Genomic DNA, 23084 nt, shown 5'->3' on the forward strand with positions numbered 1-23084 from the left:
CCCAGGGACAGGGGAGCCTGGTGGGCTGACATTTGTGGGGTCGCACAGATTCGAACACAACTGAAGTGACTTAGCAGCAAGCGCCTGAAGAACAAGAGACACCCTATATTTATGCCAGTGTTAGTAACCTTTATATTGAAATTTTAGCCTCTGAAAACATTCAAAATCTCTATCCATGTGGCTGCAGAGAATCCCTGTGCAAACAAAACTGTATTAAAAATCTTCAACCAGTCAGAATTACTCTAGTGATTTTATTTCAGCCTTCTATATGAACATGACCAGTGAAAAAGCTGGCTTAAAACTCAAAAAACGACGATCATCACATCCGGACCAATCACTTCATGGCAAATAGATGGGGAAACAGTGAAAACAGTGACAGACTTGATTTTCTTGGCCTCCGAAATCACTGCAGATGGTGACTGCAGCCATGAAGTTAAAAGATGCTTGCTTCTTGGAAGAAAAGCTATGACAAACCTAGACAGCATATTACAAAGCAGAGATGTTACTTTGTTGACAAAGGTCCAAGCTATTATTTTTCCAGTAGTCATGTATGGATGTGAGAGTTGGACCATAAAGAAGGCTGATTGCCAAAGAATTGATGCTTGTGAACTGTGGTGTTGGAGAAGACTCTTGAGAGTCCCTTGGACTGCAAGGAGATCAAACCGGTCAATCCCCAAGGAAATCAGCCCTGAATATTCGTTGGAAGGACTGATGCTGACGCTGAAACTCTGGTACTTTGGCCTCCTCATAAGAAAAGACCTGGATGCTGGGAAAGATTGAAGGCAGTAGAAGGGGATGACAGAGGATGAGATGGTTGGATGGCATCACCGACTCCATGGACCTGAGTTTGAGCAAGCTCTGAGAGATAGTGAAGGACAGGGAGGCCTGAAGTGCTGCAGTCCATGGGGTCGCAAAGAGTTGGACACGACTGAGTGACTGAAGAACAAATATGAACATGACAGTTTATTTTTGATAACATTTGAAAAGTAAGGAGAAACTTGAAGAATATCTGAATTTTGGTGATCGTGAGTTAGAAACTTTTTGTACTAATTCCAGACTCAATTTTTATCTATCTCTGTATTCATTTGAATAAGAAAGGTCTTATAGTGCAGACGGTCATTTTAACACTTTAGGAAGAAAAGGCATTATTAGTCACTGACACAGTTCCTTAAGGTTCAGAACAGCTGTCAGCTCTGGAAGTCTGGTTGGAATTAAAAGGTTGTGTAGTTTGTATAGTACATAATAGATGAGCAACTTTAGAATAGGAGGCATCAGACTCAGCGTGGAAATCTGAATGAAACTGAAGAAAGGAGAATCAGAGACATGAGCTTCTTATTCTTTAGTGACCCTCTCAGCTAAATACATTAGTCTGGGATGCAGCTTTTGGCAGGCATGGGGTTACTAATGTGCTGTCCCCTTGCAAACTGTCTGAAAGCAAAGAACGACTCTTTATGAATGGAGTAGTTTGATTTAGCAGATGCTTAAGGAACCCAGACAAAAAAGGCTTGGAGACTAGGAAGTAAGCCATGGAAAATTAGCATTTTCCTTTTGATCAGTTCATTTCATAGCCTTCTATATCTTCTTTCTTCTTAGTTTTCAAAAATACTACGTTTAGAATTAGTTCTGTAACTGTTTTGATAAATTTAAGAAGAATATGAATTTTGTCCTTTTTGAGAAGTTTCGAAGTAGAATATGTTGGGTTTTTTTCCCCTTGATGTTTTCAACAGTGGTATCAGTTTGACTCTCTGTGAATATATAGGGATGAGAGTGTACATTCACAAACACGTTCTGACTCACACAGGACCAGTGTATTTTCAAGTCTTTGCCTCTAACCAGTGTATACTCTATGCCATTCAAATATATATTTTTATTTTTAAATTTTTGTGCTACCTTTAAAGAGACACACATATATATGTATGTATATTATTTTTCTCTAGAAGAATGACAGTTATGTCGTTTGAACTATTTATTTTCACATTTCATTTATTTTATTGAGCAAATGCAGTATCCTGGGGACTGCGTGTTTTATTTTACTTGATTCAGTCTACATACCAATGTTTGGAAAAATTAGTCTGATTTCTTTTTTTTTCTTTTCTTTTATTCAAGTGAAGTGAATATTTACCAGTTACGGAACTTTTGGTGTTCTTCTCCTATCTATGATTTTCAAAGCAAACTGTGTTACATTTAAAAAGCATTTACTTTTGCCCTTAAAATGTACACTGTTGAACACATGTACACCCGTGGTGGAGTCATGTCAATGTATGGCAAAACCAATATAATATTGTAAAGTAAAAAAAAAAAGTACACTGTTTATCAGAAAAAGTGAGCTTATGTGCAGTATCTGCATAATCCTGGTCCACCTGTGAAAAACCAACTTCAATCACCAGTGTCTACTGCTGGTTACTTAGTGGCATTGTATCCACATCACAGAGCTTAACAGAGGGCTCTGAAGAGGGAGAGATCCATTCTGTTCCATGAAGTCTACAGTTGCTTTTTTAACTTGAATTATCTATGCTTTTTGCAATCCTATATTGACTGTCTATCCCTATAGTCATGTGAACACTGTGAGGATGGATAAGTTGGGTTTTCGCAAGTTGAAGGTTTTGTTAGATCAGGATTCTGAGCAAGTTCCTTTTGTGTTGTAGGGGTAAATCAACACATTGATTGTGTCGCTGCTGTACATACAGATCTATGTCATGTTTCAGGAAAATACTGGGAAGGACACAGATCCACGAGAGTTCTGTAGTCCTGTTGGGAAGTAAGAGTCTGGAAGATGGAAAATGATGATAAGCAAGCAATACGCGAAATTTAAAGTGAATTTCTAAGTTTAGTGAGGGTAGTAGTAGAAGCTGAGGAAGAGATAGAAGAAAAAGGGCTGGAGAATCCAAGGAAATTTTCCTAGGGGAGAGGGATATTTAACTAGTTTTTAAAAGCAAGTCCATTTTGATTTTTAAAATGATGGATAAAGGCCCTTCCACATGAGGAAAAACTTTGAAAGTTACAGTGAAGGTCATGTTCATTAATCACAGGGGCACATGATGCATTTCTTTAAACATAAAGACATATTAAGTCACATTGGGAGTTGTGAATGGTCTTCAGATAGTGAATCTTCTCTGGCAGAGAGGAGGAGTGAATGATTTGATTGGAGATGTGGTTCAGTGGAAGGGAGGAGGGAGGTGTGGGCAACTCGCTGATATTTGGCTTTAAATCAAGGTAGGTGGGTACAGGCAACAAGGAAAAGTGGATGGTGGTACTGGGGAAATTTGTGTAACATGGAGCAGAGATGGTGATTGCTTTTGTGCACATTCTGTCTGTAAGGTGTCTCTGCGACATTTATGTCATATTCAGTGGCAGTTATAAAGATTTGGAATTTTGAAGGAGAGATCCAGAGATTTTTAGGGAGCAGGTGTGAAACTGTAAGATAAAGGTCTCAGGAAGAACCCTGGGAATAATTATAATTGAGAAGCAGAAAGAGGTTAAGAGGCGAGTCCAGGAGCTTGAATCAGGATGATGAATGAAGGAGATGGAAGTTGCCAGGTTATAAAAATTTCTTTTCACTTTTTTATGGTGTTTTTCTGTTTATTACAGTTAGAAGCTGTGGAGTTGGTGAATATAGTTCCCCCGATTCCACCTATAAGTCCTAGATTTGGGGAAATCCAAAATATTTCTTTGGTGGTTACTCCAGACATTGCAAATGGAGAAATTGGCTTTGTTAGCAATCTTCCAATCATTTTGCATGAGCCAGAAGATTTTGCTGCTGAAGTGGTAAGTAGACTTTTTCTTATTGATGGGGCATATTGAGTTTGAGATAGAGATACTTTTTTTTGAGGGGGAGTCAGGTTAATACAGAGTTAACAGATCTTGAAAAACTTCACCGTTATAGCAAGCCTTCAGTTTGTAATTTGATATAAAGTAATTGATGAATGTGTGATTTTTTCATCTTTTTCCATATTCGAAAGAATAAAATTAGAATTAATTGCTTACAGGAAAAGAAGGATAGTATGAGGAGGCTTTTGACATTTGATAAAGTAATAGCCCAACACAATTAAAAAAAAAAATTAGTCAAGTCATATGTACCCCAAGAATCCTTGACTTTTTCCATTTCCAAGCACTCCTCATGCTTGCCTTAGGCAGGATTGGGGTGGCGTCCTATGTTTGGTGGGGGAGGTGGTGGATAAAGTAGGGGATACCAAATCTTAGGAATTACACATAAATATATAATTTACATATATGAATATTTCTGGATACACACACACACACACACACACACACACGGAAGCATGTTCACGTATATGGCGCCTCTCTCTGCCCGCCACCTGGTTGAATTTTCCTGCCGTCTATCTAGAGACCACTCTGACCTTTCACCATGCCATTCCCTGAGCCACAGTCTGTCCCTAAAACCCTCTCAGGTTCTCTCACACTTAGATTTGATTTAAACTGGTTTGTGGTTCAGGTTAGGAATGTGGAGAGTTGTTTTTGTTACCAAAGCCTCATGTCAAAATATGGTGACCACAACTTCTTTTGTTTGTATATTTGATTCTGTGAATTGGCAGAGAAGCTCCATTTTTCAAGGTGATTTTGATTTTGTATATTTCTCATAGTACACTATTTTCTTGTAAAACCTCAAAAGCATTCAGTTTGTTCTGAAAGAATGGTTTGTTCTTGCTCATCTATCTTACAAAGCTGTACATGTACCATTCCATATTTTTCCCTGGAGGGGAATGAGCTTCTAGGGAAAGTTTTGGGCTCCATGAACACGTCTTCTTCCCCTCCTGGGAAACAGCAGAAGTGAGAATTTCCCTTTGTTCTCTTTGTCTGATTTACAGCCTGGCCATGCCCACTCCGTTGGGGTAAATCAAGGGCCTAGCCCTTTCTTGCTTCTTTTTTTTTTTTTAAATCTTTTTCTGAGAATCTTACTTTCTTGCTGGTCTCCAGCCTTGACCGTTGCTAGCCAAATTAGGAGAATGGTTAGTGAGGAAAATATCTTCCATGTTTTTCCAGATGGCCTATGTTAAAGGGCAAAGTGCAGAAGATACCTTTTTTAGGCACTTAAAAAGAATTGCATATCTACTATTAAATATTTGTTTATATTCTTTGCTTGAAAAAAGCTTCATTATGATCTTCAGTGATCCTTTTCTTAGACATTTTGAAAGTGTGCTAGACTCAAATGACACTACCAAATACAATTTGTTTCAGAATTATTATTATAGTTTCCATTTATTTAGTTCATGCTATGGAGAGACACTTGACTCTTCACCAGGAACTTGCAAAATAGGGAACCTCTAGCTTCATTTCACATGTGGAAATTGAGGTCAGAAAGGTTAAGTAACTTGCCCATGGAAACTCAGAGCCATGATTTGAGTATCAGCATTTGTTTGGTTAGAAGCATTTCTTATTCTTATTTGTATTATTATTTTCTTATTTTTCCCTCTATCACTTTAGGATGCATTGAAGATAACTGTGTGCTTCCCAGATTTATTTGCAAAAGCTTATTTTTCAGTTTATATGGTGATATTAATTCTCTTTTCAGAGACCCTCTGATGGAGATTTACTCTTTAGCTAAATTGTTCTATGTTTTTCACAGTTCTTTGGCTCTTAAAATGAAGTCTTTTTGTTAAGACAAATCTCAGGATAGGAATGTTGTTGGGTGGGGGAAATTTAGTAGATATTTGATTAGCAAAAACTAATATAAAGTAGTTCAGTCTTATAATTGTCATGCTTAGAAAGAAGCTTGCTCAATTGTGCTTGTAATAGCATTTTAATTGTTCACTTCTCTATGCAGAGTGCCTAAACATTCATTTAACATGTGTCTGCACTAACTGAAAAGCTTAGGTAGTTTGTAAGCATGTATTTCAGAAGAACTTGTTCTGTTTTCTTCTCTTTATAAGGTATGCATTCCCTTACATCGGGATGGAACTGATGGCCAGGCTACTGTCTACTGGAGTTTGAAGCCCTCTGGCTTTAATTCAAAAGCAGTGACCCTGGACGATATCGGACCCTTTAATGGCTCTGTTGTGTTTTTATCTGGGCAGAGTGACACAACAATCAACATTACTGTCAAAGCTGATGACATTCCGGAAATGAATGAGACAGTAACACTTTCTCTAGACAGGTAATAACATAATTAGGTAGCGTTTAGTGACATTTATATGTTCATGTTCTCTGAAATAATTTTATTTCTTTTCTCCATGTCAAGTATGGAGAATAATTCTTTTTCCATGTAAAGTAAAAAGAAAATACTTAAGTAGATAATGCTCTGCTGACCTGACTTTACTGCTGTTTTATGATGGATTTTGGTTAGATCGTAAATATGATGTAGTGAACTCTTACCCTGCTATTTTTGTGAAGAAACATTACATCAAGAATTTAAGGTATTAGATACATCTTAAGCACAGCTAATATGTTGCTATATTCAAAAAATAGGCAGGAATAAATGCAAAATATTAGGTTAGGCAAATAGCTCTGCTGGCTTCATTTTCATCAAGTAAGAGGATTAGAACTTTTTTGAGTGAGTAAAAAGAAAGTGTTAATGTTAATTTAATGAAATTCTCTTTTTTACATGGGATTTAAATATTAATAATACTTCCAAAGAAGAAAAAAAAATACACATTTAATGGGTATTTTTAAGTAATAGTAAGGATTTACTTAACATTTCTCAAGTAAGTGATTTAGATCAAGAAAATACCAGGATCTCTCAAAGAGAATTTTTCAGTAATTCATGAAATTTCAAAAATAAAAAAATATTTTGCTTAATTGGTTTTGAGTTAAAATTAAAACCAGCTTATCTACCATACGTCTCTAAATTAAAGTTGATACATATTAAAAAGGCTAATGTGTGATTTGAGGACTTTGCAAAATTTTCATTTTAGAAACAATAAAATTCATAGATGAGTTCAGTGGTTCAATAGGTGCTATTTTGTACTGTTTTAATTAGGACTGAAGAAGTAATAATCGTTTTATGTAACCCCTGATCATATCCAGATTTTGCTCTCAGACTCTTATAGGTTTTTCTGTGTTGCTGTATTGTAGAAATACAAGCACATTTAATAAACCTTATGAGTAGTTTTTATTTTTATGTGAAAGAAAAAAATTCAGAATATAGGGAACTAATCTGTTGAATGTCTGCTGTTCATTTTGTTTGCTTTCATAACCACATTGTGTTTCTTTTTTAAATTAAAAATTAAAACAAAACAACAGCAAAATAGGCAAACAAAGAAACCCCAAAAAGCAGAAACCAAATACTGCATGTGTGCATACACAGACACACGCACACATTAAATCTTTTGGAAGATATTTCATATGATAAGAAATTAGTGAAATGTAAACTTAAAAATTATTATTTTTTCACTTAATGTCCTTTTTTTGTTTAAGTTAGATTTGAGTGCTTGTTAAATCAATAGACTGTCTTAAAAAGAAACTAAAGAAAAATGAACAGCAGTTATAAACCAAAGAGGCAGTAATCTATAGAGACTTTATTAATTCAGTTGAGAGTTTCAACTCTGAACTAAATGTATAGCAAGTTCATAAGTGACTATTCTTCATATTCTTTCAAAACAGTCATTTTTAACCTTATATAAATCTTTGAAATTAACTAAATATAATTTTGAAGTATTTTTTCTCTCTCTTTCCTGTGGGTTGTAGTGGTACGCCAGAAAGTATAAACCACAGGGACGAGAATTTCAGAAGTTATTGATTCCTCTCTTTTCAAGTAGAAGAAATTAGTTCAAATTGATACTAAATATTTTTAGCTCAATTAGTAACTAGCACATACTTGTATTATCTATATGTGCATGAACAAATTACAATTCAGTATTCTACTAAGACATATTGAAATAAATGTGACAATCAAACCCACAATTTAAAGTAAGGTATTTTGTCAAAACCTCCCTCTCAATTTTGCAAATTTTTAACAAAAGAATGAATGAATGCTAGTGTGATTATAGTAAGTTACAGTAAAATATTGCAAGAAAGCACTTTATTCTGATATCATTTGTGATTTTCTTTTAATGTAAAATTCAGATGAAAATTTTGTATATTTCTGTTAAATAGAGATAAAAGTTGCCCTAGTACTGAATGATTTATGATGCTTTTAATACCATACTAATTAAAAATATTTTTAAGTTCTCTCCAGATCAGAAACAACTTTATTATGCCAGTTAATTTCAGGAAAATTTGCAACATATGTAGAATATATAGCTTCTTATTTATGGTATTATTTATTTGACTTGAAAAGTGAAACACTAGGGTGTATACATTCTGACATGTTTCTCAAGGCTGTTTAAAAATGCAGCACATTGGAAATTTGGGAAAATGTTTATATTTCCTGATAGAAAGTTATATTTAAGTAATATTTGTCATCATTAGAAGATGCAGTGATATCTTTTGCTTTCTTAAGTATATTCCTGTGCAAATGATGAAAGGTATATATTTTTCTGCTTATAAGAGTTTTTATTCTTTCCAAGAATAACTGGCTTCAGATCTGAGGATGTGGGTTTTTTATTATTTTTTTTTTGAAACCTAATTAAAACTACTAAGTAATTATAAGTCGGGCTGAATGAAATTTGCTCAGCTGCTGAGGTTTTGTGAGCACGCACAGTGCTTGGCAGGCTCTAGCGCCTTGGAGCGGGCCTGGAAAGGAATGTCTTCAATGGGGCTTGACATGCTGGCTGGCCGTGGGGTCATCTTCCCTAAGTGGGAACTGCCGAACCTCTTGCTCGCATTTGTGAATAGCAAAGAATCCAGTGTGCGGAGTTCCCTTCAAGTGAATATGACCAGCTCGTGCGAGGGGGTGGGGGCGGGGGCAGAAAAGAAAGGCTTTCTTTAGCTTTATTTTTACCCTGCCATTCCCATTTCTAGCAGCATTAGTGAAGTTTTGGCAAATACTGCCTCCGTCTCCCTTCCCCCTCTCCCCCACCCCACACATACTTTCTTCTGTGTTGACAGGGTAGAAACCGAAAGGTTTGTCGTGTATTTTGGGTAAGTGTACTGAAGAATGTCTGGTTTTGGGTGCTTCAACATTTTGCTCTTGCATGCCAATGTTTTAGACAAGGCTTCGGTTCTGCCTGACTGCCAGCCCTGGGAAAGCTGGCTTGTCCACCTGCCTGTGCATGCGTTGTGTGTCCGTTTATCTTCTAATGATAAGCTTATCTGAAGGTTTTTTTTTTTTGGTATTAAGCATTTTAAATTATGAATACTATTAAGATAGCTGATAAAAATTTTGAGAATTTATGTAATTACATATTTTGAAGAACTTAAAAATTTTAGCTCTCCCAATAGTGTATGTATAACCAAGAAAACAATTAGTGTCCTTTGTTGGTGCAGTTCTTACTTAACAATCTTTTATGAATCTTGTGGTTGTTTCACAAAGAATTCAGAAGCAGAGCGCTCATTTCTTGCATTGATTTTTGAGTGCGTTTAAGCATTTTCTTGCCTGCATACTCTTAGTTGTTGTGTTAAAGAACTTTTCAAAGCTTTGCCTTATTCCCAAAAGGGTAGCATTTTTTAAGAAAGCTTAAAAATAAGTTCATTTGTTTAATGCTCAGAATGGATTTTTATATTCATATTCCGATTCTGTTTTTGTCTCAGCTTATATGGACATCAGTTCAGTTCAGTCACTCAGTCGTGTCTGACTGATTGCGACCCCATGAATCACAGCACACCAGGCCTCCCTGTCCATCACCAACTCCCAGAGTTTACTCAAACTCATGTCCATCGAGTCGGTGATGCCATCCAGCCATCCATCTTATCCTCTTATTATTTTGATTATATCTTTTGTGGCCACTAGTATGCTAGGTATTGGTTGGCATATTTCCAAAAACTGGGGAAGGATGTTAATTCATATTCTGTGTTACACAGGAAGTGTGCTGTTCTTTCTACATATTAATTGTGGCTGCATTGTAATTTTGAGGTTTGATCAGGGTACTTTTTGATTCGATAGAACGTGACATTTGGAAAGGTTTAGAAGAGCTTGTGGGATTGAGAATTCTCAAAGAGTATGCTGGCTTTTAAACCCTCAGAGCTTTACAGTTCTAGTCCCTTTGATCATTTTAATTATAGGCTGAACATAAAAACCAGAAATAAAAAAAGCATCTTGTTTTAATATGTTCTTTTGAGATTTGTATAGGAATTGCTATAGCATATCATATATTTCAGTTCCATTCCATTCCATTTTTTTATGATGTCCTACTTTTTATTATAAAAGAAATATTTTTATATTTATTATTTATAATATTTATTTTATAATAAAAAAACATAAGGTTAAAGGCAGGGTGAACAGAATCATACTGAAGGTCTTGAAATATTTCTAAAATCTAATCACAACTTTATTTTTGGTCAGTGTATCCTGCTTTAGTCCAAGCAGGTATCCAACTTGTATTCAATTAGTATAATCTTGTGTAATGAATTTTTAAAAAACAAATTCAAGTGTATGTAAAATTTAAGCAATTTTATTTAAATTACTTTAAAACTATGTGTTACAAGTTAAATTTCTCTAAAACTGGAAACAAGTCTATAAATTTGATACTAATAAAATATGTTTAAACTTTCAATTACTGTATTTTTAGCATACATTTGCAGTGTTTGTTTTCAATCAAATATAAAAGATATAATGAATTCAGAAAGAGAAGTTCTCCCATAAGTGTTAACAGTGAAACTGTTTTGATCTTACGTGATTTTAATATAGTTAAATTCAGTTTAAGTTTTAACTTCTAATAACCTTCATATTCATTATATGAAAGTGTTATAAATATTGTAAGTAAGACTTCAAACAGAAGTAAGTCTATAGGTAGTGGATACCTTTTCCGCGACTGTTTTCTCCAGCGTCAATGTGGAAAACCAAGTGCTGAAATCTGGATATACGAGCCGTGACCTAATTATTTTGGAAAATGATGATCCTGGGGGAGTTTTTGAATTTTCTCCTGCTTCCAGAGGACCCTATATTATAAAAGTAAGTATGAAAGAAACTTTAATCTCTTCTGTACTCACAACCTCAGAAGAGCAATTTCAAAGGATTTGAACTTTTGTGGACTTTTTCCCCTATCCTTTATATGGTACTTTACTGGCAAGAACATAGTCATCATCATTATTATTGGTATAATCATATAGATAACATATAATTAGGATCTTTTATGTTCTAGTCTCTGTTCTAAGCAGTCTGTGCTATATTTAAGTGAGAAAGAGACGCATTGGCACTTCTAGCTGAGCCTTACACAAATTGCTTAAAGTTGTGATGCAAACCTGTTCAGTCTGAATTCAGAGTGTGGGATTATTTTTTTTAATACAGTTTTGAAAAAGTACTTTCCATTTACAGTTATTGCAAAATATTGGCTATATTCCCCATGCTGTACAGTTTGTCCTTGAGCCTCTCTTACACCCAGAAGTTTGTACCTCCTATCCCCGACCCCTCTCTTGCCCTCGGTCCACTGGTAACTGCTAGTTCTCTGTATATGAGCCTGCTTCTTTTCTGTTATATTCACTAGTTTGTTGTATTTTTAGATTCCACAGTTAAGTGATATCGTACATTATTTGTCTTTTTCTGTCTGACTTATTTCACTTAGCATCATGCCCTCTAAGCCCATTCATGTTGTGTTCGTTGCTCAGTTGTGTCCCACTCTTTGTGACCCCATGGACTGTAGTCCACCAGACACCTCTGCCCATGGGATTCTCCAGGCGAGAATACTGGAGTGGGTTGCCATGCCCTCCTCCAGGGGATCTTCCCAACCCAGGGATTGAACCCGGGTCTCCTGCATTGCAGGCAGATTCTTTACCATCTGAGCCACCAGGGAAGCCATTTGGCAAATGGCAAAGTCTCGTTCTTTTTGATGACTGAGTAGTATTCCATTCACCCACATACATGTGTGTGTGTGTGTATGTGTGTGTAAACACATCACATCTTTACCATTCATCTGTTGATGGACACTTTTGTTGCTTTTGTATCTTAGAAATTATAAATAATGCTTCCATGAACGTTGGGATGCATTTATCTTTTTGAATTTCATGAAATTTTTTTTTTTTTAAGGAAGGAGAATCTGTAGAGCTCCACATCATCCGATATAGGGGAGCACTTGTTAAGCAGTTTCTTCACTATCGAATAGAGCCAAGGGATAGCAATGAATTCTATGGCAACACAGGAGTACTGGAATTTAAACCTGGGGAAAGGGAGATCGTAATCACCTTGCTGACAAGATTGGATGGGATACCAGAGGTATGGGGTTTTATTTTTCTCTTGTGCCTTTGTGGAAAGTTGGTAGTATGTAGTATGTTATGAATATAAATAGTTTGAATGTTGGCAAGGAAATACAGGAAAGGAGGCAGGCAAGACAAGATAAAGAGAAGTACTTATGTTTGGAAACTAAAAAACAAGCTTCAAAAGCAAAGTAAAACTCATACCCATTTGAATTGTCCATTCTTACATAAAATGATAGCAGACAATCTGAAACTTACTAATTTTTGTCTCCTTTTAGCTTTATATATGTTAAACATTGTTTTATATAATCTGTATTGACTGAACTTTCAGGATGTTGTTTCAAACTGAAGAAATTGAAGAAATTTTTCTGTAAAATTACCCTTTTAAAGAAAATAAATTTACTTTTTAAATATATTAAGAGAACCAAATATTGTTCCATTATGTATATACATTATTCCATATATAGCTTTTAAATTAATTTTATTAGTTTGGATGACTGGAACATCAGTGATAAGATCCACCCCCCCCCTCCCCCCGTATTTTAATGTAGCAACATGGTTTGTCTTTCCATTTTTGAATAATGTTTATTTATACCTATCTCTCTTAATTGATGGAAAAATGTTCAAAATTTAAAAAAATCAGCTTTGTTTTTTTCAGTGAGTACATTGTTGTGAAAAATTGATGGTATTGATATTCTTGAATATATGTTTTTATTTACTCTGAAAATTTCAACTTTTTATTTCTCCTGATTTGACGTGCTCACTTCAGTTGGATGAACATTATTGGGTGGTCCTCACCAGCCATGGTGAACGAGAAAGCAAGTTGGGAAGTGCTACAGTTGTCAACATAACGATTCTAAAAAATGATGATCCTCATGGGATTATAGAATTTGTTTCTGATGATCTAATTGTTACGATAAATGAAAGTAAAGGAGACGATACCTATAGTGGTAATGTATTCTATTTCTTATATTCCATTACTGTTTACTGAAGAAAAAATTTGGCATTTTAAAACTTATTTCTTTAGTAGATAGTTATTTTTAGTTGTCCAGCTGCTTAGAAATTACACATGGTGCAGAAATTAGTGTTTTAAAAATCATATTTAAGACTGTAATTTTTATTTCTTATGTAGTATTATGATGATGGTGGCTCAGATGGTAAAGAATCTGCCTGCAGTGCAGGAGACCTGGATTCAATCCCTGGGTTGGGAAGATCCATTGGAGAAGGGAATGGCTACCCACTCCATTATTCTTGCCTGGAGAATTCCATGGACAGAGGAGCCTGATGGGCTATGTTCCATGGGGTCGTGAAGAGTCAGATATGATTGAGTGGCTAACACATACATTACAGTTATATTTTGATTTCCATTAACCATATGCAGTAGAACTCAAACATTCAAAAGAATGAGTTGAGTCAAATAGAAAAAGCTCTGAAACTGAGAGTTACATCTGGGAACTCTTTCAGTGGCACGAAATGAGACATAGTTTATCTTTAGAGCCATGTTTGTCTGGATAAGAAAATCACTTTTGAGTGTGCAGCTTTCTCTGACTGTCTTTAGCAAATACCCTTATAGAACTTTGTGATAGATGTACCTAGGCACCATTATGTTCCCTGTGCTAAGTGACTTTTAAGAGCTCAGACTGTGGTAGCAAAGATTGAGTCCATTTATTCTATCAATTGTATGGCTATAGAGGAATGACTGCGTTAATTTATATATAACTTGAGGCTGGGCTAAGCAAATAATTGATTTTTCTTAAAAAGGGGACTTATTTTTACTTTGAGCAATTTCTTTACTCATCATTTAAAATGGTTTAATATATGATCACATATGTTATACCCATTTGTATTTCACAGCTGTTTATGGTGTAATAAGAAATCGAGGCAACTTTGGTGATGTTAATGTATCATGGGTTGTTAGTCCAGATTTTACACAAGATGTGTTTCCTGTCCGAGCGACTATTTTCTTTGGAGACCAGGAATTTTTAAAAAACATCACCATTTACTCCCTTCCAGATGAGGTAAATGTTACATATTTAACTTTTTGTGGTTTAATAGTTATTTTTTATTGAATATTAAACATCTGGTCATTTACTTTGCCATGAGAGTATGTGATAAAGAACTCAGGTATAATGTCTTGACTGAAAACCAAAGTGATTCCCAGGTGACTCAGTGGTAAAGAATCTGCCTACCAACGCAGGAGATGCCACAGATGCCAGTTTGATCCCTGGATTGGGAAGATCCCCTGGAGTAGGAAATGACAACCCACTCCTGTGTTCTTGCTGGCAGAATCCCATGGACAGAGGAGGCTGGTGGGCGATAGTTTGTGAGGTCACCAAGAGTCGGACATGACTGAGGGAGCACGCACGCACACACACACACATAAGCCAAAGTAGAAATGTTATTTTTGGTTTCCCTACAGGCATTTTTGACTTTTAGAACTTACTGATAGTTGCTGGTGACACTGCCTAAGTGTCAAATATCAGAGATTCACGCTTGTGAGAGAGGTTGTCAAGCGCTTGGTCTGGACGTAAGGCCCTTTCAGAATGAGAGCGCTATCTATGAGTACACTAGGGTGCGTGTGCAGATTCAGGACATTGGTCCAGGTGGATGGTGGACTCAGCGTAACACAGAGAAAAAACTTAGTAACAATGGAATGGACCTTTCTGAGGGGAACTGCACTTCAAATAGGTATGGAAGCCTGTTCCCTTTCCCTCACGCTCCTGCCTCCAGAGACAAAATTCCAACACTCTTCCGTTCTAGGATGCGGAGAAGACCAAGTCACACGGATGAGGAGAAAGTGAAGCAGAGTCCACATGGGGAGGCATATAGGCTCAGAGATGTGGGGAGTCTCACCTTGTTAGCACAGTGGAATGAGGTCTTTGTGATGCATTTCCATGGAACTTAAACAAAGTTTATAAAGGGTCTTTGAAAGCTAACTGACCCTTTGTTACTATTATGATTTCTGTTCTAAATGTGTCCAGAGGTTATTTTTCTGCTCCACTGTTTCTCCAACAACATAATAGCCCATTTTCTTACAGAAAAAAACTTGAGCGATGTAGTATTTCTCTTTTTAACTTGGCGTAAAGCAAAAATACCTCTATTTCCATTACATTTTATAGTGAGTCAAAATAAAGTGGCTGTTTGGATTAATGCATGTTTAAGTTTTGAAGGGTTCTGATTCTTACTTGAATAATGTAGGGTGGTTCTGCTCAGAAGTGGAAATGAATGTTAATATTGTTATTAATAAAGTTTTTTTTTAAAAGATGAAACAGTTTAGGAATATGTAGTGAAATTATTTGTACAGATCACCTGACTAAAAAGCATGTGTAACATTTTCCCAAAAGATTCCAGAGGAAATGGAGGAATTTACCATTATCCTACTTAATGCCACTGGAGGAGCTAAAATAGGAAATAAAACTACTGCTACTCTGAGGATTAGAAGAAATGATGACCCCATTTATTTTGCAGGTGGTATTGCTTTCTTATTTGAGTGAGTTCACACCTTTCTTGAATAGTGTAAGGATGCTTTTTTCAATAATTGTTTTAAGTGAACATTTTCAATAAAGCGTGATTGATACATGTTTAAATAGGATTTCATAATTTGATGATCATTCAATCTCTTTGACATTTTAACAGATATTTTTAAGGATTCTGAAGGAAAAATTAAGTACTATTTTGTTAGCTTTGTTTTCTTCTTACTTTTAAATTTCAAGTTATTTTCTTTCCTTTGTGCAAAAATGAACAGTCCTCCATGTAACCTCTTCCAGTACACAGGGAAGTATTGAAGACAGTTCAGGGTTTGCGTATTGTACTTAATGAATGGTTACTTACTATAATTACTGTTAATTTCATGGACATATAAATTAACATGTAAATTAAGGTTTCCCCATTTTTCCCACTTGAATGCTTTCTTTACAACTGTCTTTGCCACTGGAGACATCTTTTAGTTTTATTTGGTGTCTCATTTATTGGTATCTTATTCTTCCTTAAACCATTTTTGCAGGCTGTTCAGTTTGCAACTGTAAAACTCTTAAACCTCTTGAATTCTATTGATTTATGTTTTAACCTTCAGTTAACATGTACTTAATGAATTAGTCCTGTGTTCAGTCTTCTATTAACCCTGTAGAAGATGTGGAAGGTATCTGGCCTATTTAAAAAAAATTTATGGTCCAAATTTGGAAATGAAGTCTTTGAAACAGTAAGCAGAGGATTCCAGATAGTATACAGTTTACTGACAAATTGGGAGTTGCAGACAATGGATTTTGTAGGAATCAAGGCAAGAGGAAGGCCACTTGACTCAAAGTAATCAGGGGAGACCTCATGCAGGCATTGGAATCATAGCTCTCTTTCAGCAAAGACTCAGTGGAGGGCATTTCTCGTGACGGGGCAGGGAGAAACATGTGCGATCTGATAATGTGTAGATGGAATCAGAAAAGCTCACATGTTCCTTCTTTTCTTTGTAAATATTTTAGAGCCTCATGTAGTGAGGGTTCGGGAAGGTGAGACTGCTGACTTTAAAGTTCTCAGAAATGGATCTGTTGATGTTCCCTGCACCGTCCAATATGCTACCATGGATGGGAAGGCTAATGCCAGAGAGGGAGACTTTGTTCCTGTTGAAAAAGGAGAAATGCTTGTTTTTGCAGTTGGAAGTAGAGAGCAGAACATATCTGTATTCATTATGGAAGATGATATCCCAGAAACAGATGAGCCCTTTTATATAATCCTCTTTAACTCAACAGGTAAATAAATAATATTTATGGCAGATCTGTTGTTTCAGTTCTTTTACAAGATGACATTAAGTACTTAACTGTCACCTGTGAATGTTCACGGGAGCAAAATTGTTTCATTGATTTCTTAAGGGAAGGGGTAAAAGAATACATGTGTTGAAACTTTGTGTACCCATATACCCTATGTCATTATTTTTAATCTTTTTTCACAAATAGCACACACAGGAAATTATGTTATTATATGAGGAATAGAAATCTTCTAGCTGAAACTACCCAAAGTCTTTTCTAGTCACTCAAGGGCTTAGGGCATTATTATTCTGTAGACTTTTCCCTCCTACCAGGACAGTGGGCATAGTGGTTGGGAAGCTGTATTCTGCAGGTGACTGAGCCCAACTGACTGATAATTCTCTGTAGCTGTAGTCACGGTGTGTGACAGTTTGCAAGGGGGAAAATAGACTTTTCCTTCTCTATACTATAAATGAAGCATAATGTTTTACCCCTATCTTTGGTAAATTAGAGGGGCTATAGCTTCTTTTGGTAATTGTTTTATTCTTTTAAGAGTACACAGAGCTATTTTTTCCTTTATCTTTTCTAGTAAGTTGAAGACATGTTACTCTATCACCCCTAATTATGCAAGTGCGTTTTTTCATATACACAAGACATTTTCCTACATTAACCATTAAAATCAGGAGATTAATACAATCATTGCCTCAGACCCCATTCAGATTTCTCCAGTTTACCCATCAGTGTCCTTTCTAGCAAAATGATCGTTTCCCAGATCATACATTGCATTTAATTGCTGTGTATCTTTAATCTCTTCAGTCTGAAATACTCAGTCTTTCCTTGACTTACATGACCTTTATAGTATGGAAGATTACAGGGCAGTTATTTTGTCGAATGTCTTTCATTTTGGTTGGTTTGATGTTCCTCATTATTAGATTCAGGTTTTGCATCCTTGGCAGGAATTGCATAGAAGAATTCTGTGTTCCCCATCACATCCCTTCCATTGGCACAGATTTCTATTTTGTCCCTTTACTGCCAGGTCTATTTTGACCACAATTTAGGCAGTGATTGCCAGGCAATCACTGTACTTTTTGTTCCTTTGTTTTTAGTACAAATTTTGTGGGGGAAATACTTTAAAACTGCATAACTATCCTGTTACTCATCAAACTTTCCATTTGTTCATTGACATATTTATCAGTATGGGCTTATGATTTCTTTGTAATGCAGTGGGTTATATTTCACTATCATTATTTGCTTTAATAGTCAAATTGTCCTAAATTTGGCTAGGGGTGGTCTGTTAAAATGACTTTCTTGTCTTTTTGACATGTTCCTATTATTCTTTGAGCATTTTCTTACTTTCTGGCACAGCAAGCTATTCCACACTCATCTGATAATTTTCCTGTCAAAACCCTGAAATCAGTCATTTGTTTCAAGAAGCCCTGACTCCTTTCAGTGTAGAATGCTGTTTAGAAACCAGAACCTCAATAGTAGGTGTGCTAATTGTTTCTTAGGCTATTCTCCTGCTGGGCCCTCTTATAGTGATAGGGAATGCATGTATGTCTGTATGCATTTATGTACTGGGTTAGCCACCAAGTTTGTTTAGGTTTTTCTGTAAAGTTACAGAAAAACATGAATGAACTTTTTGACTGTCCCCATATATATTTCTTGTTGTTGTGTAGTTGCTAAGTTGTGTTCGACTCTTTGAAACCCCATGGACTGTAGCCTGCCAGGCTCTTTTCTGTCCAAGAGATTTTCCAGGCAAGAATACTGGAGTGGGTTGCCATTTCCTTCTCTGGGGGATCTTCCTGACCCAGGGATTGAACCCATGTCTCCTGCCTTGGCAGGTGGATTCTTTACCTCTAAGCCACCAGGAAAGCCCCTCAATATATATATATATACACACATACCTTAACATCTGTAGTTCTGTACCCAGCTGTATATATATTAAGGCCATTGTATCTAGCATCAGAGGGCTTGTTCTAGTTTTCTCTGTTTTCCTATTTATCCCTCTGTCCTCTGGTGATGAGAAATCCAGCTCCCTTTATCATTATTATTTTTTAAAATTAATTTATTTATTATAATTGGAGGCTAATTACTTTACAATATTCTGGTAGTTTTGCCATACACTGACATGAATCAGCCACGGGTGTACATGTGTCCCCCATCCTGAACCCCCCTCCCCCCTCCCTCCTTATCCCATCCCTCTGGGCTGTCCCAGTGCACCGGCTTTGAGTGCCCTGTTTCATGCATCGAACTTGGACTGGTCATCTTTCATATATGATAATATGCATGTTTCAATGCTGTTCTCTCAAATCATCCCACCCTCACCTTCTCCCACAGAGTCCAAAAGTCTGTTCTTTACATCTGTTTCTTTTTTGCTGTCTCTCATATTTTGTTGTTGTTACCATCTTTCTGAATTCCATATATATATGCATTAATATACTGTATTGGTATTTTTCTTTCTGACTTACTTCACTCTGTATGATAGATTCCAGTTTCACCCACTTCATTAGAACTGACTCAAATGCATTCTTTGTAATAGCTGAGTAATATTCCATTGTGCATATGTACCACAGCTTTCTTATCCATTCATATGTTGATGGGCATCTAGGTTGCTTCCATGTCCTGGTTATTATAAACAGTGCTGTGATGAACATTGGGGTGCACATGTCTCTTTCAATTCTGGTTTCTTCAGTGTGTATGCCCAGCAGTGGGATTGCTGGGTCATATGGCAGTTCTATTTCCAGTTTTTTAAGGAATCTCCACACTGTTCTCCATAGTGGCTGTACTAGTTTGCATTCCCTCCAACAGTGCAAGAGGGCTCCCTTTTCTCCACACCCTCTCCAGCATTTATTGCTTGTAGACTTTTGGATAGCAGCCATTCTGACCAGCATGAGATGGTACCTCATTGTGGTTTTGATTTGCATTTCTCTGAAAATGAGGGATGTTGAGCATCTTTTCCTGTGTTTGTTAAGCATCTGTGTGTCTTCTTTGGAGAAATGTCTGTTTAGTTCTTTGGCCCATTTTTTGATAGGGTCATTTATTTTTCTGGCATTGAGCTGCAGGAGTTGCTTGTATATTTTTGAGATTCATTCTTTGTCAGTTGCTTTGTTTGGTATTATTTTCTCCCACTCTGAAGGCTTTCTTTTCACCTTGCTTATAGTTTCGTTTGTTGTGCAAAAGTTTTTAAGTTTAATTATGTCCCATTTGTTTATTTTTGCTTTTATTTCCAATATTCTGGGAGGTGGGTCATAGAGGATCTTGCTGTGATTTATGTCAGAGAGTGTTCTGCCTATGTTTTCCTCTAGGAGTTTTATAGGTTCTGGTCTTAAATTTATATTTTTAATCTATTTTGAGTTTATTTTTTGTATGGTGTTAGAAAGTATTCTATTTTCATTTTTTTTTTTTTACAGGTGGTTGATCAGTTTTCCCAATACCACTTGTGAAAGAGATTGTCTTTTCTCCTTTGTATAATTTTGCCTCCTTTGTCAGAGATAAGGTGTCCATCAGTGCATGGATTTATCTCTGGGCTTTCTATTTTGTTCCATTGATCTATATTTCTGTCTTTGTGCCAGTACCATACTGTCTTGATGACTATATCTTTGTAGTGTAGCCTGAAGTCAGGCAGGTTGATTCCTCCAATTCCATTCTTCTTTCTCAAGATTGCTTTGGCTATTTGAAGTTTTTTGTGTTTCCATACAAATTGTGAAATTATTTGTTCTAGTTCTGCGAAAAATACTGTTGGTAGCTTGATAGGGATTGCATTGAATCTATAGATTGCTTTGTATCATATACTCATTTTCAGTGCATTGATTCTTCTGATCCATGAACATGGTATATTTCTCCATCTATTTGTGTCCTCTTTGATTTCTTTCATCAGTGTTTTAGTTTTCTACATATAGGTCTTTTGTTTCTTTAGGTAAATTTATTCCTAAGTATTTTATTCTTTTCATTGCAATGGTGAATGGGATTGTTTTCTTAATTTCTGTTTTCTCATTGTTAGTGTATAGGAATGCAAGGGATTTCTGTGTGTTAATTTTATATCCTGCAACTTTACTATATTCATTGATTAGCTCTAGTAATTTTTTGGTAGCGTCTTTAGGGTTTTCTACATAGAGGATCATGTCATCTTTAAACAGTGAGAGTTTTACTTCTTCTTTTCCAATCTGGGTTCCTTTTATTTCTTTTTCTTCTCTGATTGCTGTGGCTAAAACTTCCAAAACTATGTTGAATAGTAGTGGTGAGAGTGGGCACCCTTGTTTTGCTCCTGACTTTAGGGAAAATGCTTTCAATTTTTTGCCATTGAGGATAACATTTGCTGTGGGTTTATCATATATTGCTTTTATTATGTTGAGGTATGTTTCTTCTGTGCCTGCTTTCTGGAGAGTTGTTATCATAAATGGGTGTTGAATTTTGTTGAAGTCTTTCTTTGCATCTATTAAAGATAATTATTGAGATAATCATATTGTTTTTAGCTTTCAATTTGTTAACGTTGTATATGACACTGATTGGTTTGTGGATATTGAAGAATCCTTGCATCCCTGGGGATAAAGCCCACTTGGTCATGATGTATGATCTTTTTAATATATTGTTGGATTCTGTTTGCTAGAATTTTGTTGAGGATTTTTGCATCTATGTTCATCAGTGGTATTGGCCCGTAGTTATCTTTAATATGTTTACTTATTTAATCAGTTCACCCTATGTGTAACCACTTTCCGTTGCTTTGTTTACCTTCTTGCTAAAACGAGATGGCCTTTCTTACTACACTAGGGTTCTCGCTTCCAGCTCCAGGTTCTCACTTCCTGATTTTTCCACCAGGTGGATGTCCTCCCACTTCACTGAGACTCTGGCATCAAGCCCCAAGCTTTTCTCCATTGGAGGTGTCCTTTCCATGAGTGAGCTCTAACCTTGAGCTGGATTCCTGTGATGCCCAGTCTCTTACCCTCTGTGTGCATGCATACCTCATGCCTCTTACTTGCAAATACTCGGAAAGAAGATGGCAAAAAAATAGAGATTGCTTAATTTTTGTTTGTGCTGTTTGTCATTCTCCCTATTCCTTTGACTCTCGTTTGTGTCTTCCTGTTTCCCTTCGTTTCTATTACTTGCTGTACCACCTGTGACATATTGCATAATAGATGTGCTTGAAAGCAGAACCCTACCGATATTAGACTTGTTTTTGTTTTTGTTAGATTTTATGATATATTTTAAGTCATTCTATTACTCTGTAATGTCAGGATTTTTTATATAACTTACTGTCTCTTTTGTTTCTTCCTCTTTTCATTGGCTAATTATCTAGAAAGATTAAGTACAGCTGTATATTTATGTAAATTACTTATAATGTGCTGATTTGCCACACATGTCTGTTTCTCTAAGTTTAGTTTTAGGTATTGCCCTCATCTAATTTTCAAAGTTTTATTTGTATCAGTTTAGTTAACTTTCATAAATACCAGTGACTGAGCATCTATCTGCTAGGAGGTGAAGTTGACTAAGAAGCATTTGTCCAAGGACTTATAGGGAATTGTGTGTGTGTGAGTGTGTGTATGTGTCAGTATGTATGTGTTAGTATAATGTGATAATTACTATGTTAGATTGACAAAGTGTGAAGTGGTGTAGGAACACAGCAGAGATGCACTTAACTTGGGAATTCAGGGAAAAATTCCCCAAAAGAGTTGTTGCTTGAGCTGGGCCCTGAGGAGTGATGAAAGGTGAATAAAGATGGGGAAGACTTTTGCTTACAGTGGTGAGTAAAAGCTATGGACCTCAAGGGATTGGTGAGAAGAGACCTAATTTATTGGCTGTTACAGTGTTAACAGGCTGTGGAAATAATTGGAGTAGGAAGAAATCATGTTCAACATCATAAAGATTGCTTTGTTCTGTGTATGACCAGATCAAACTTTGCTATATGAAGGCAGAGATTGAAAGGGAAGTACTTAAGTCAGTGATTCTAATTAATGTATCTTGTAGGGTAATCCTTTCATTCAATTTTTTTAAAGAAATGAATCTACCTCAACATTTTGAAATTTGATAAAGCTATGTTTTAAATTTCTAATTAAACTATTGAGGTGATATTCCTATTATAAAAATATCATGTATGTTTGTCAATAAAGTAGTTCTTCTGTAATTAAACATTTCCTCAGAGACAAGTCATAGTAAACTTATTTAGGCATCTGT

At 35.9% G+C, this 23084-nt stretch overlaps 1 protein-coding gene across 1 annotated transcript in view; it reads left to right on the forward strand.

The window, feature by feature from the left end:
- The window catches only part of ADGRV1 (adhesion G protein-coupled receptor V1), a 544484-nt gene that overhangs the window by 46268 nt on the left and 475132 nt on the right, over positions 1–23084 (forward strand). Inside the window, exons 10-17 of the mRNA XM_070465812.1 lie at positions 3589–3765; positions 5889–6112; positions 10819–10945; positions 12017–12202; positions 12953–13133; positions 14038–14201; positions 15528–15651; positions 16656–16922. Of these exons, the coding sequence (XP_070321913.1) occupies positions 3589–3765; positions 5889–6112; positions 10819–10945; positions 12017–12202; positions 12953–13133; positions 14038–14201; positions 15528–15651; positions 16656–16922 (1450 nt within the window). The remainder of the gene's footprint in view (positions 1–3588; positions 3766–5888; positions 6113–10818; positions 10946–12016; positions 12203–12952; positions 13134–14037; positions 14202–15527; positions 15652–16655; positions 16923–23084) is intronic.

Source organism: Odocoileus virginianus, chromosome 3, assembly GCF_023699985.2.
Source record: "Odocoileus virginianus isolate 20LAN1187 ecotype Illinois chromosome 3, Ovbor_1.2, whole genome shotgun sequence".
Classification (NCBI taxonomy): domain Eukaryota; kingdom Metazoa; phylum Chordata; class Mammalia; order Artiodactyla; family Cervidae; genus Odocoileus; species Odocoileus virginianus.